This window comes from Vulpes vulpes, chromosome 4 (assembly GCF_048418805.1).
Source record: "Vulpes vulpes isolate BD-2025 chromosome 4, VulVul3, whole genome shotgun sequence".
Taxonomy (NCBI): domain Eukaryota; kingdom Metazoa; phylum Chordata; class Mammalia; order Carnivora; family Canidae; genus Vulpes; species Vulpes vulpes.
Window position 1 is genome coordinate 58,431,202 of NC_132783.1, and position 13,800 is coordinate 58,445,001.

The window sequence follows — 13,800 nt, forward strand, 5'->3', positions numbered from 1 at the left end:
CAGAATTTTTTTCTTCAGCATCTCCCAGACAGACAATTCACTTTTAAAATTGAAAGTTAAGATTCATGTAAGAGAGATTTATACTGAATGGAGAAGCTGTAAAATGTATTTTTGTAATCATGGGTATACTTTCTTTTTTTAAGGTTGTTCCCAAACCCATCAATCCCACTTCACAAATAGTTACCACCAGCCAGCCACAACAGCGGCTCATCATGCCTGCTACACCACTGCCACAGATCCAGCCAAACCTCACTAACCTGCCACCGGGCACTGTGCTGGCCCCAGCTCCGGGAACGGGGAATGTGGGTTATGCAGTGCTTCCAGCTCAGTATGTTACTCAGGTATGAGGAAAAAAATTGAGCCATTGCATTTCAAAAAGGATAATTTAGTCTAAGATGTATAGCCCTGTAACATTCTGAAAACTACTGAAAAACATCTTACTCAGTATGAGAATGGCTATCTCCAAAATCTTAAGATGCTAACAGAAACTTCTGAATTTATTTTTATGTATCCCTAGCATTTGAAATATCAGAAGTCACATATGCAAGTCAGACACTTGGAAACTGAGATCAGTTTGGTGAGAGGACAGGACTATATAGAGAGAAGGGGAGAGATGTTGAAATGAAAGTCGGCAGAATACAAGTGCATTTGGAGAACGCTGTGACTGTGATCCAACTCTTCCTCACATATGAGGAGGATGCCACTGACTTGCTCCTGGAAAGTGGACTATAAGATGCATTACTAGGTGTCACATTTTAAGTGACCTATCCAGAGACACTCATCTGGTCATCTTTAGAGTCAAAGCCATGTATCATCCAACTGGCTGGTGAGGGTTAGGAGTGCTGCATCTAGGAAGCAGATAGAAATTTTCTTTTTCACATAAGAATCCAGCAAAGTAGCACCATGTTCTAAACTGTTGAATTGATCTCCTCAGATTATAAGAGGGAGAAAGAGAAACCTGAGTACTTTAATGAAATGTACTTTGGAGTATGTTTAATGTGGCTACTGATTAGAAAATAAGTGTTCAGTATTTTTATCATCTCTTTTTTCCTGTGTAGAAATCAATGTAAAATAGAAAATTTTGCCCATGTAATTCTCATTTTCTATAAATTGTAATGGGATGAATGATCAGCATAGTACCTATTTTATTTACAGGTAGACACATTGCATTTTTCTAGCCAATATAAGTTAATGTGTGTACTTTTGGAGCATTCATCTAGAATTTCCTAATCCTGATATGCTTACTCCTCTATGAAAAATTTCTTATATTTGTACCATGTAGTGCTTTAAAATGTTCACATTGTTTTCACCTCTAGTATTAGTTTTTGGGTCTTTAGAAGAACTTCATGACACGCTGTGTCTATGAAATTCTCCATACTATTTTTCCTACTTTAGTAGATGAATTTGTGTTTCTTACTGATCATTATTACATCTGAGAGTATTGGGCATTTTTGTAAATATGGTCTAAAATTACCTTTTTTATATGTAGCTACAGCAATCTTCATATGTGTCTATAGCAAGCAACTCTAACTTTACTGGAACACCTGGTATCCAGACCCAGGCAAGGCTTCCATTCAACGGGTGAGTATTTTGAAAATATGTAAGTTAAATCGCTGGATCAGATTAAATGCAGCATTAAATAATACATATTTCAAAATACATTTATATGATATTTTTTCCCACAAAGCCATGTGAGCATCCCTCTATAGAACTTGTTATTTTAAGGAAAAGTTACAGGAGCAGTCAACCCCCAAATTTCTTTTATTTAGATTCATCAGTTTTGCCACATATTCTGTGTCTTTCTTCTCTGTCTCATCCTGAATATATTTTTTAAAATGATATTAACTAGTTCTTAAATTGTTATGTTAGGTCCTTGCCTTTTTTTGTTGTTGTTAGTCTGTTTTTAAATCTGTGAATAGCTTCCTTTGCGGTATTGGTTTAGAAGCAATGCTTAGAACCAGTCTTCCTCTCTCCACTTCCAACCCCAGAACCCCTTTTTCCTCACTACCTTTTGTAATTGAATCCCAAAAGTTTTGAGCTGATTTCAGCTTTAGTTCTCTTAGAAGAAAAAATATCTTTTGTGGAATGTTCGTCAGTGATAACTTCCTTTTTTAAAAAATCCCTATCTTGAGGGGCACCTAGGTGGTACAGTCGGCTGAGCATCTACCTTTGAGTCCAGGCATGATCCCTGGGGTCTTGGGATTGAGCACCACATTGGGCTCCCTGCTCACCAGGGAGTCTGCTTCTCCCTCTCCCTCTGCCTGATGCTCCCCTTGCTTGTGCTCTCTCTAGCTCTCTATCAATCAATCAATCAATCAATAATTGAAAAAAAAATCCGTCTTGGCTCTCTTACCCCTCTTTTCATGTTACAACTTGCTTTTGAACTTGATGTGAAGTGAACAACATAGCAAACTTTTATTAGAGATGCATGCATGTGTTAAAGCTTTATTTTAGAAGAAATTTACAGAGACTTTTGTAATTTTTAAGTTATCTTTAATTAATTAAAATGTATATCTTTTTTTTGTATCTGTATAGCATAATCCCATCAGAGTCTGCTAGTCGACCCAGAAAGCCCTGTAATTGTACAAAATCGCTGTGTTTGAAATTGTAAGTCTTTTTGCTACTTTTTCTTATTTCATATACTTAAATATATAAATATAAAATATATATATATATAAAATATAAAATAAATATAAAAATATAAATATATAAATATATAAATATATATAAATATAAAGTCTAAGTAATTTAGATAAACATGCACATGAATGTCTGAACACAATTATGATGGTTTAAAACTACTCTTTCATTCATTCAGAAAGAAGTAATTTTATAGTCTTTACGATAGATGAGTCACTAGAAGAGGGGTTTAGGGACACAACAGCATGAGACAGACCTAGTTCCTGTCTTTAATATTAATAAATTTGATCTTAGCTATGACCTTTATATTTGGTTTCCTAAATCAGGTGGTACTCTGAGGAGCTTTTAAAATTGTTGTATGATTAATTTGCTTATTCTGAACTAAGAGATTTGGCATGAAACGGTTAAGTGAAAAGCATTGGTCAAATAAGGGGTTTAGAATCCCAAGAGGCACAACTGTGGTTCAAGTGAGCCAATTCCACTACAAGAATATAACCCATGTTTTTCCTTTTTATGATTTCGAAATAATTCACTTTAGGAGCATATAAAATCACATTTCTTTTGTATTGACAATAGCTACTCCTGGAACTAAGTTTCTTTTTTTTTTTTTTTTTTTTTTTTAATTTTTATTTATTTATGATAGTCGCACAGAGAGAGAGAGAGAGAGAGAGAGAGAGGCAGAGACACAGGCAGAGGGAGAAGCAGGCTCCATGCACCGGGAGCCCGATGTGGGATTCGATCCCGGGTCTCCAGGATCGCGCCCTGGGCCAAAGGCAGGCGCCAAACCGCTGCGCCACCCAGGGATCCCTGGAACTAAGTTTCTAAACCAAAATTCTAGGAGCTAGTGACTTTAATTTTGAGTCTGATCACATGGTTGACAGTCAATATATATTAACTCTAGAACTAGGTGGCTCCGAGTACATTCTAAAATGCTTTACTGGGGACTCCTGGGTGGCCCAGGGTGTGATCCTGGGGTCCCCGGATGAGTCCCACATTGGGCTCCCTCCATGGAGCCTGCTTCTCCCTCTGCTTGTGTCTCTGCCTCTCTCTCTCTCTGTCTCTCATGAATAAATAAATAAAATCTTTAAAAAAATAAAAATAAAATGTTTCACTGCATATATAATGTTTTTAATCAGATAATTTCTCATTTTGTTTAACAATGACTTTTTGATGTGACTTGCACTGATTTTTATATTCCAGATACTGTGATTGCTTTGCAAATGGTGAATTTTGCAACAACTGCAATTGCACTAATTGTTATAATAATTTGGAACATGAAAATGAAAGGCAAAAAGCAATAAAGGTGATTATTTTTACTTTATTTAACTGACAAAAATTTCCAGTTTCAGCTGATTATTGTAGAACTCTGTTGTTTTACAATGTCTATTAATTCCATTTGCAATGTTTAATGTACTGATTGAACTTGAGTTGATATGTTATCTGTTTTGATAGGCATGCCTTGACAGAAATCCAGAAGCTTTTAAGCCTAAGATAGGGAAAGGAAAGGAGGGAGAATCAGATCGACGTCACAGCAAAGGATGTAATTGCAAACGATCAGGATGTCTTAAAAACTACTGTGAATGCTATGAGGTGAGATGCTGGTTGAGGAATATAATCTGTTTTTTTGTGAATAACTTTGGGAAGGGTATATTGTAAAAATTTACCTGAAAATTGGGAAATTACTCCACTCTTGCAGTTTGAAAATGTGCACAGTCAGTGCAAGGACACTAGTTTGAGGAAGACGGGGCTTCCTAAGCAGGGCTTCAGAGGAATGACATTTTGGTTTTGTCATTACATAATACTTTGGGTCTCATCGCCTGGTTTATCAGTTCATAACTTCTTGATCATTGTACCTGGAAGTACGGCAATCAGAGGCCCAAGTTTATTCATTTTTAGTAAAAATAACATCAAAGTGGATTGGAAACTGTAGCCATGGTCCTCAACTGAGGGGCAGTACTACCCACTGCCACCTGTGAGCTTTTTGAAAATATATATAGATAGAAAATAGCCTGCATTCTAGAGAGTAGTCATGAAAGTAAAGATTTATCTTGCCTAAAATACCTATGGTGCCCTCTTGAAGAGCACTGCTCTCCGAAAGACTGAATTATGTTAAGAAGTTTGCTTTCTGAGCCTGAGGATAGGAAAGGAGACATATGGAATATTGCTGGCTAAGATTATTGGCCATCGTGAAGTGATTGCATCTGTTTTTGCCATTCCACCATTCCACTCAACTGGCTGTTTTTAGTTATTGGTCGAGCATCCTTCCAGGAGAATGTGGTTGAAGCTCTGCTTTGAGAGATATTATTTACTTGTTTGTTTATTTTTAAATGCTATTTAAATCATCCCCTTCTTGCTATAGACAAAGTACTGTATAGTTTGTTTTTATTTTCAAAGTTTAAATATAATAATCTATTCATGCGCAAGATTAACACTATGTTACTCTGTTGCTTTCTTGGTGAAATTCTCTCCTGACAACCTTTTGAGTTGAGTCATTCCTACAATTAGTTGGGTCTTCTCATATATTATCTTTTCAGTCTTTCAAACTTCCTGTGTAGAGAGGGATACCTTACCTGGGTGGCTCAGCGGTTTAGTGCCTGCCTTTGGCCCAGGGCGTGGCGTGATCCTGGAGTCCCGGGATTGAGTCCCACGTCGGGCTCCTGGCATGGAGCCTGCTTCTCCCTCCTCCTGTATCTCTGCCTCTCTCTCTCTCTATGTCTATCATAAATAAATAAATAAATCTTAAAAAAAAAAAAAAAAAGAAGTCATAGCCTCACAGTTGGTAAAGTTATACCAAGGATAGCACCCTTCCTTGGTAGGGTTTGCTCTGCTTCAGGAGTAGCGTATGTACCTGCCATTTAATGCCCCTTCCCATACAAACTGTGTCACGGTAAAGAAATTGTGTACTGTTTTCTCTGTGTAATGATTTGCAATTCACATACTTTATAAGTCAATTACTCCTCTCAAGAAGTGTATTAAGGTAACCTCTTATTAGTCCTAGAGTCAATATGAATGAAAATTGCATGTAATCAAGAGTATTTTGAAAGTCTCTTAAATGTCTTACAGTCCAACAGTTTTTTATTCTGTGTTGGAAAACATAGACTCTTTTGTTTGAACACCTGACGAAATAGGTAGCTTCTGTTCATAAATCTATCGTACAAAATTTGTCCTGAATATTCAAAAAATGTAAGTTATAAAACCAAGTTCACAAAAAGAGAGGAAATGGAAATTGATGTAAAGCTGGGTCAGAAAGATAAAGCAGCCCTTCCATGCATGCAGCATTGAACAGTCAGTACATGCTAGGCAGATGAAATGCAAACATACAAGAACTAATAATTTAGTTGAATCCGAGGATAAATAGAAGTAGAAACGGCAGTGCTGGTTGAGATACATTAGAAGAGAGAAAGCTGCCCTGTTATACTAAAATCCTTGATATTCAAGGCATACAAAATGTCCAGTTACTAATTTGTCATTCTAAAAGATCAAGAAATGGAAAAACTTGGAATATACTAAACTGGCAGTGGCTGATTGTCTCTCTGTGAATTGGCTGTGATATTGTCTGACAGTTTGTGTTCAGTTGTTGGGGTTTTGAATTGAATTGGCTTTTTTGGTCCAGTTGGTCTGCATCTGGATAACACATTCATGTTCCTTTCACACACCTTCAGGGCTTGAGTAGAAGAGTGACTGTCCACATTATTTAAATGGTTGTGCCTCTTAACCATTTTTCCTCCCAATTTTTGACCACAAGGGAAGTTGAATTAGCAAAGCTAAATGAATACCCCCAAAATAAATAAATAAATACCCTATCATTTTAATTTCTCCTTCCTGAGTTCCTGTCAGATTATTAATACCTTTTTTTGGTTCTTCATATTTAATCCAAAGAACCATTAGTGGTATGTCTTTTGCCCCCTTGATGTCAGGGATTTTATCTCTTCATCAATACTTAATAAGTATTGCTTTAGTTAGATTCTCAGACTGGCTCATAGTAATAACCCAATTAACTCAAAATGTATATCCATTTTTTCCCTTGGTAAAGAGAATTTATTTGTGCATTATGAGAAAGGAACAGGGTAAATGTTGTTCATCATAATATGATTCGTTTATCTTGCCAGGTGCTGTAGAGAGAAAGGGCAGTTGGTATGTTTCTTTAAATTGACATGAGTTAACTGAAGAAAATGGAGCCAACAAAAAGAGATACTCAAATTTACTAGGTCTGGGAAATGTAAATGAAAGAACAATGAGATCCCACTTTACCTCTTTCCCCCAATCGCATTGCTAAATATTAAAAAGAACTATAATATACAGTTGGAGGGAATGTGGGAAAAGCTTTTATACATTGCTGATGAGATGTGAGGTATTATAGCCTTTTGGAAAATGTCTGGCCACATCTATTAAAATACATGTACCAGTGAGCCCAGTTCTAGAAATCTAGCTCATAGAAAGAAAAGCACAATATATACACACACACACACAAAAATTTTATGTATTATCTGTGTTACTCAAGAACTGGAAACAAAATAAATGCCCAGCAACAGGCAAGTGAATGCCCAAATCAGTTGCGGCACATCCATACCAGGGACTACTGCCCAGCCATTAAATCAAATGAATCCAGTCTATGCTAGATGACTGTGGGCAGGGATTCCATGAGGTGTAGTGTGAGAAAAGCATTTGATTTTGTAAAACAACCTAAATAAAAAGAAAAAGACTAGTGTATTTATTAAGATAGGTATTTGTACATGAGTGCTGTGCTTTTCCTAAAAATACATGTTTTACATATTTTTACATACAAGGACACACTGGTTTCATATGAACTATTGTTGGGTTTCAGGAATCTGGAGAAGGGGATTCAGAGAGGGCAATTATGGAGATTATCCATAATGGAAATAGCATCTATGAAATTTCCTTTCATGTGATATTGTGCGTGTGTTTGCATAAGTAGGAAGTCACCAACATGTCTGAGGTGGTTGGATTCTGGATGACCGTTATTTTTAATACGGTATCATTCATATTCTTTATAAAGAATATATGTTATTCATATTAGGAGGAAAACTTTTAGATGGGGGAAAAACTGACACAGAAGGGCTCAGAGACATACACTGTGTAGCCACTCTCAGACTTAAGAATACCTGACTCTCCACATGTATAGTTAGCCCATTTAGTGTTTATCAGGAAGAGATGTTTCCATTGTGTCTTACTGTCAGTTGACCAGTTAATTCTGTTATCTATTGATTTGATCACAGAATCTACTTAAATGTTTTTGAGGTTTGATTTGGAAGCTTTTCTTTTGTAAATCTTTTAGGCAAAAATTATGTGTTCCTCAATATGCAAATGTGTTGGCTGTAAGAATTTTGAAGAAAGCCCAGAAAGAAAGACACTGATGCACTTGGCAGATGCAGCTGAAGTAAGGGTACAGCAACAAACAGCAGCGAAAACGAAGTTATCTTCTCAAATTTCAGATTTGCTTACTAGGCCAACACCAGCTTTGAATAGCGGAGGAGGAAAGTAAGTCAATATTTTAATCTCCTTTTGCAGTACATATATGACTATATATATGACTATATCTATGTCTCCTTTTTGGACAAAATTGAGTTCATACTTTTGGTTGTAGCAGACTTCTTTTTGCATTTTCTTTCTATCTTTAGTTACTTGGAAAGGAATTTGAAGGTAACAGAAAAACCACTGTCAGATATAGTACACACTATGAAAATGTACAGTAATGCATTAATTCACTGGACTTATTAATTTAATTGAATTTCTCCCTACTAAGATGAGGTCATTATGTAATTTGACAAACCCCTAAGAAAACAAATTTTTACATCTGTTCCTGGTAGTAGTATTCATAATTTTGCACATTCTTAACTTCTCTTGCCTTTCTTGGGCCCTTGTGGCACTTTGCCCTTCTACTGGAACACCTTTCACACACTTTATTATTGTAGCCCCTTATTTCACAAGACTGCTGAACTCTGAAGGAGGAAAGCTTGAGCGTAAAGTTTGGCTGAGCTGAGTCTAAATGTGCTCTGTAATAGTTTATGAATTTAACAAGCACTCCCTCTCTCTGAGTCTTGGTTTTCTCAACCTTCCCATCAGCCTTATGAAGTGGCTATAAGGAATAAAACATCTCTGTCCCAGCGTTTGGCAGGGCCTCATGCTGACGTGGATTTACAGGTTTTGGTAGAGGTTAATTTGAGGAATTATTAAATGCAATGAGCCTTGCAAATGGTATATTATTTAAAATGCTTAAGTTGAAATAGGCTTTAATGCTTATAGAAATGCTTCTTTTTTTAAAAAAAATAAAGATTTAGGGACACCTGGGTAGCTTAGTGGTTGAGCGTCTGCCTTTGGCTCAGGGCGTGATTCCAGGGTCCTGGGATCAAGTCCCACATCGGGCTCCTTGCAGGGAGTCTGCTTCTCCCTCTGCCTGTGTCTCTCTCTCTGTGTGTCTCTCATGAATAAAGAAATAAAATTTTTTTAAAAAAAGATTTTTTTTAGAGAGAGAGAGCATGAGCGGCAAGGGGCAGAGGGAGTAGGAGAGAGAATCCCAAGCAGATTCGGTGCCGAGCACGGAGCCCAGCATCAGGCTCGAACTCATGACCCTGAGATCACCTGAGCTGAAACGAAGAGTCAGACACATAACAAACTGAGCCACCTAGGCACCCCTAGAAATGCTTCTTTTTTGCAAAATATTTCAGATAGAATTCTGAAATTTCAGAATTTTCAGATAGTAATTCTGAAGAATTCTTACAACTAGAATATAATTAGCAAATGGTTATTGACTAGATAAAGTGGAAACGGATAGACACTTCAGTGAAGGTTGTAACAAGGGATCCTTTCTGGTCATCTGCTTTCAGTAATCCTTTAAAGATATTGCTACACTAAAATATTTACAGTTAATTTTCAACCTGGGAAAATGTTTACAGTATTATAAAGTGTAAAAGCACAAAATTATTACACTATAATCAAAACTATGTAAAAAACTCTTAAAAATTTATACTGTCATGTTCTTAAACTGTTGTCTGAGTAACAAAAATTTTAACTTAAAGCTTCCTTTCACTTTATAATAGTATCTTCCAATTTAAAGTATTTTGTATTTTAAAGATTTCTGTACAACTGTACAGCAGCCCAAATGCTCACTTTCTCTTGCCATAGCAGGTCCTAATTTCAGACTTCATTTGTCCTGCAGTTTCTTTCTGTCAGTGTTGTCGGCTTAGTGGTTACATTAGGCTGCCTGATTTTGATTTTGTCTTTGAAGACTTGAAGAAGTGGCTACACACGCACACGCGCGTGCAAATTGGCTACATATAGCAAGCCTCAGGATAGATTGCCCTTATTTAATACCTAACAGTTTAGGTCTTTATGAATGAAATTCCGGGTATAGAACAGAACTCCCTTTCCCCTTAGTTTTGTCTTGAGTGATAGAACAATGCAAAATTTTGTCTTTTTTTTTTTTTTTTTTTAAATGAACAGTGTGCTCCAGGACTGTGGGAGAGTGCTTTGTTTTTAGTGTCATTCAGGAGATTGTGCTTGCAATTCCCAATTTTACTCATTCAGCAAATATTCATGGAGTGTCGCTATGTATCAGGCAGTGTTCTAGGGTGTAAAGAAATAAGAGTAAATAAAACAGATTGCACTCTAGAAACTAACATTCATGAATTCGGAGTACTTTGTTAGAGAATTATCCAGTCAACATGTAGAATGAGCATCTTTTAGTTAACCAGATAACCCTGTCCAGGTAATATTACACATTATTTTTTTTTAATTATTTTTCTGGGATCCCTGGGTGGCTCAGCGGTTTGGCACCTGCCTTTGGCCCAGGGCACAATCCTGAAGTCCCGGGATCGAGTCCCATGTCGGGCTCCCGGCATGGAGCCTGCTTCTCCCTCTGCCTGTGTCTCTGCCTCTCTCTCTATGTCTATCGTGAATAAATAAATAAAATCTTTAAAAAAATAATAATAAAAAAATATGGGCAGCCCCGGTGGCGCAGCGGTTTAGCGCCACCTGCAGCCCAGGGCGTGATCCTGGAGACCTGGGATCGAGTCCCACTTCGGGCTCCCTGCATGGTGCCTGCTTCTCCCTCTGCCTGTGTCTCTGCCTCTCTCTCTAGCTGTGTCTCTATGAATAAATAAAATAAAATAATAAAATAAATAAAATAAAATAAAATAAAATAATAAAATAAAATAAAATAAAATAAATAAAATAAAACAAAATAAAATAAAATAATATAAAATAAAATAAAATAAAATAAAATTATTTTTCTGGGCAGCCCAGGTGGCTCAGCGGTTTAGCGCCGCCTTCAGCCCAGGGTGTGATCCTGGAGACCCAGGATCGAGTCGGCTCCCTGCATGGAGCCAGCTTCTCCCTCTGCCTGTGTCTCTGCCTCTCTCTCTCTCTCTCTCTGTGTCTCTCATGAATAAATAAATAAAATCTTTAAAAAAAAAAGTAAAAAATTAATAAAATTATTTTTCTGAACAGTGTTGTGTTTTTTTGTTTTTTGTTTTTTTTTATTCATGAGAGACAGGCAGAGACACAGGTAAAGGGAGAAGCAGGCTCCATGCAGGAAACCCGACGCGGTACTCGATTCGGGACTCCAGGATCACACCGTGGACCGAAGGCGGTGCTAAACCGCTGAGCCACCCAGGCTGCCCCTGAACAGTGTTTAAAAAATAGGCTCAATCATAAAACCAGGGTCTTTTTAAAGCTCTTCAGGATGTGTTTGTGCTCCCGGCACAAATTGTAACGTTCGGCATGCTGTTGAATCATGAAAACGTCAACAGATTTTCACTTGAAATAATGTCATCCACTTTTGTTGTTCAACACCATCATCATCTTTCTCTCTCAAAAATCATTTCAGATTGCCATTTACATTTGTAACGAAGGAAGTAGCGGAAGCCACGTGTAATTGCCTTCTTGCCCAGGCAGAGCAAGCAGACAAGAAGGGAAAATCAAAGGCAGCAGCCGAACGGATGATACTTGAGGAATTTGGACGATGTTTGATGAGTGTCATCAACTCTGCAGGAAAAGCAAAAAGTGACCCTTGTGCCATGAATTGCTAACTCTTGCACAAAATACTGATAAATGAACTGTACAGAAAACTGAAGGTGCAGGGACACTTGATTTTCTGGAAAATAGTTTAACAATTACTGTATTGTTAATTCAGTCCTTGTGAGACCTGAAATTATAATATTGAAAGACGTGAAATTTTAAATGAGGAAATTAGTACATTTTAAATTTTAGTTAAACCTGTTTGTGCCCCTTCTAAATTGTTTTTCTTTATTGTATTATATGGATTTTTAATTTGCATGGGTTTCTTAAGAATTAGATGTTCTATCCTTCTGATTCTATTGACAAAGGACATTTATAAATTACTATAATTTATAACGTATGGTGTTGTATGACTTTGTTCCAGTAGAAAAAGCCAGAGAACCATTGGTATTACCCAGTCATTCTCTGGCACTAGACCTAAGCAGATAGAATGTCTATATAAACAAATTCTTATGAAACATATTCAAATGACGTTTTGTGCTTAGAAAAGCACTATCTTTTGAGGAAACACCAGCTTTTTTTTAGCACAGATTCTGGAATAACATCCTATTGTCACTTTGGGAATGTCAGAGGGGAAGTAAGTAATCTGTAGGCACACTTTTAAAATAAAAAAGGTGTTTTTTAAAAAAAACAAAGTGTTGAGGGACAGTAAAAAGTTATCAATAGGCAATGTGTTTCTCCAACAAAGGGAGACTAAGAAATGCTCTAGGGGTGTTTCCGTTTTCTTTGAAGGAGGTGGTGTGCATTTGAAATGATAATAAATTGTCAACGTGATTACTGGGTACTATTAAAAGTGAGAGGTGCATATGAATAGAACTTAATATTATTATGTAGTAATGATATAGAAACTTACATAATTATCAGGTATAAAATTTGGCTTGGATGGAGAAATAAAGAACATTGAAGCTCTAATAGGTGAAATTAGGGAAGGATTTTTCATCTGTACAATTCTCCTTATAGACTTTTGAACTAAGAGGTCTCAATCCAATGTATGAGTCTTACTTGATTTACTGAAAGGGCCTCCTAACAAAGCTTTCAAAATTATAGTGGGATTTCTTTTTTAAGGAAAGCTTAATATGGCATTATTTTTAGCCAGTGATTTGATAAGCTGAAGGTATGAGTGTTTTCTTATTATTACTAAAATAACCTAAATCATCTTTTCCTAATTTAAAATTCAAAAGCTTTATGAATTTAAGAGCCAATAATAGGACTCTGGGTTTTATGACAAGAAGAAACCATGTGTTGGAATTCAGGCATTTTGTTAGGTACCATAATCATCAGTAATTATTAGTATATGATTATTACATTTCCTACAAGGAATCTATAGTTGTATGTATTAAGTGTGTATATATGTTCATATGAACACACAAGATATAGGCAATAGAAATTAAGTAATGCAAAAGAAGATTCCGTTATTTACTGAAGTATCTTACTTTTGAAATTTGGATTTATAAAATTATAGTGCAGTAACTCTAAATGTAGATAGTGCAGAAATTCTTAGCACCTCAATCTAGTATGTTTAATTAAAATTTGTATAAATGTAAATTAGTGTAAGAGGATAAAATATCTAATCAAGTTATTTTTCAAAAGATTACCTTTTTGGTCTAAACCTAAACTTTGTTCATTTTGTACATATTCTGTGTTTAACTCTAATTGCACCTTTGTGATGTGTATTTATATACAGTGTGCAGAAAATGTTTGTGAAATTTGGATTACAATTGTAGATTATGTATGACAGCATTGCCTGAGAATGTTTTGCTTGTAAAAACTTGAAGGTGCAATCAAATGCTACTAGTTTTTCTGATTTTCAAGAAGCTATCTAAAGTATTAAGACTTTTCCTTCCTGTGTAGTACTTACTAAGCAACTTTTTGTATTTAGGCATTTGCATCAAATTGCTGAACAAGATTAATATCCACATTAATTCAACAATTTTAAAAGACTATTTGGGAGGGTTGGGTATATAATTTTTTTAGCTCTATTTACATCCCAAAGTAGAAAGATTAAATTTATATTTACTAGAGCTATTCAAAGAATACACTTTTCTATATTGTAAAAACAGGACAGCAAAGTAAATCATACAGAAAATAAACATTTATACTATTCTGTAAAAAAAAAGGATTTTG

General features: G+C 36.0%; 1 protein-coding gene across 13 annotated transcripts in view; it reads left to right on the plus strand.

The window, feature by feature from the left end:
• LIN54 (lin-54 DREAM MuvB core complex component) overlaps positions 1-13,792 on the plus strand; it is a 66,716-nt gene extending 52,924 nt beyond the window's left edge. For all 13 annotated transcript variants that reach the window (XM_025998180.2, XM_072755827.1, XM_025998183.2 and 10 more), the window contains 7 exons: positions 144-341; positions 1,490-1,581; positions 2,536-2,607; positions 3,841-3,943; positions 4,093-4,230; positions 7,937-8,139; positions 11,486-13,792. In XM_025998180.2, coding sequence (XP_025853965.1) covers positions 144-341; positions 1,490-1,581; positions 2,536-2,607; positions 3,841-3,943; positions 4,093-4,230; positions 7,937-8,139; positions 11,486-11,687 — 1,008 coding nt within the window. In that variant the 3' untranslated portion in view covers positions 11,688-13,792. The remainder of the gene's footprint in view (positions 1-143; positions 342-1,489; positions 1,582-2,535; positions 2,608-3,840; positions 3,944-4,092; positions 4,231-7,936; positions 8,140-11,485) is intronic.
• Positions 13,793-13,800: the final 8 nt, after the last annotated feature.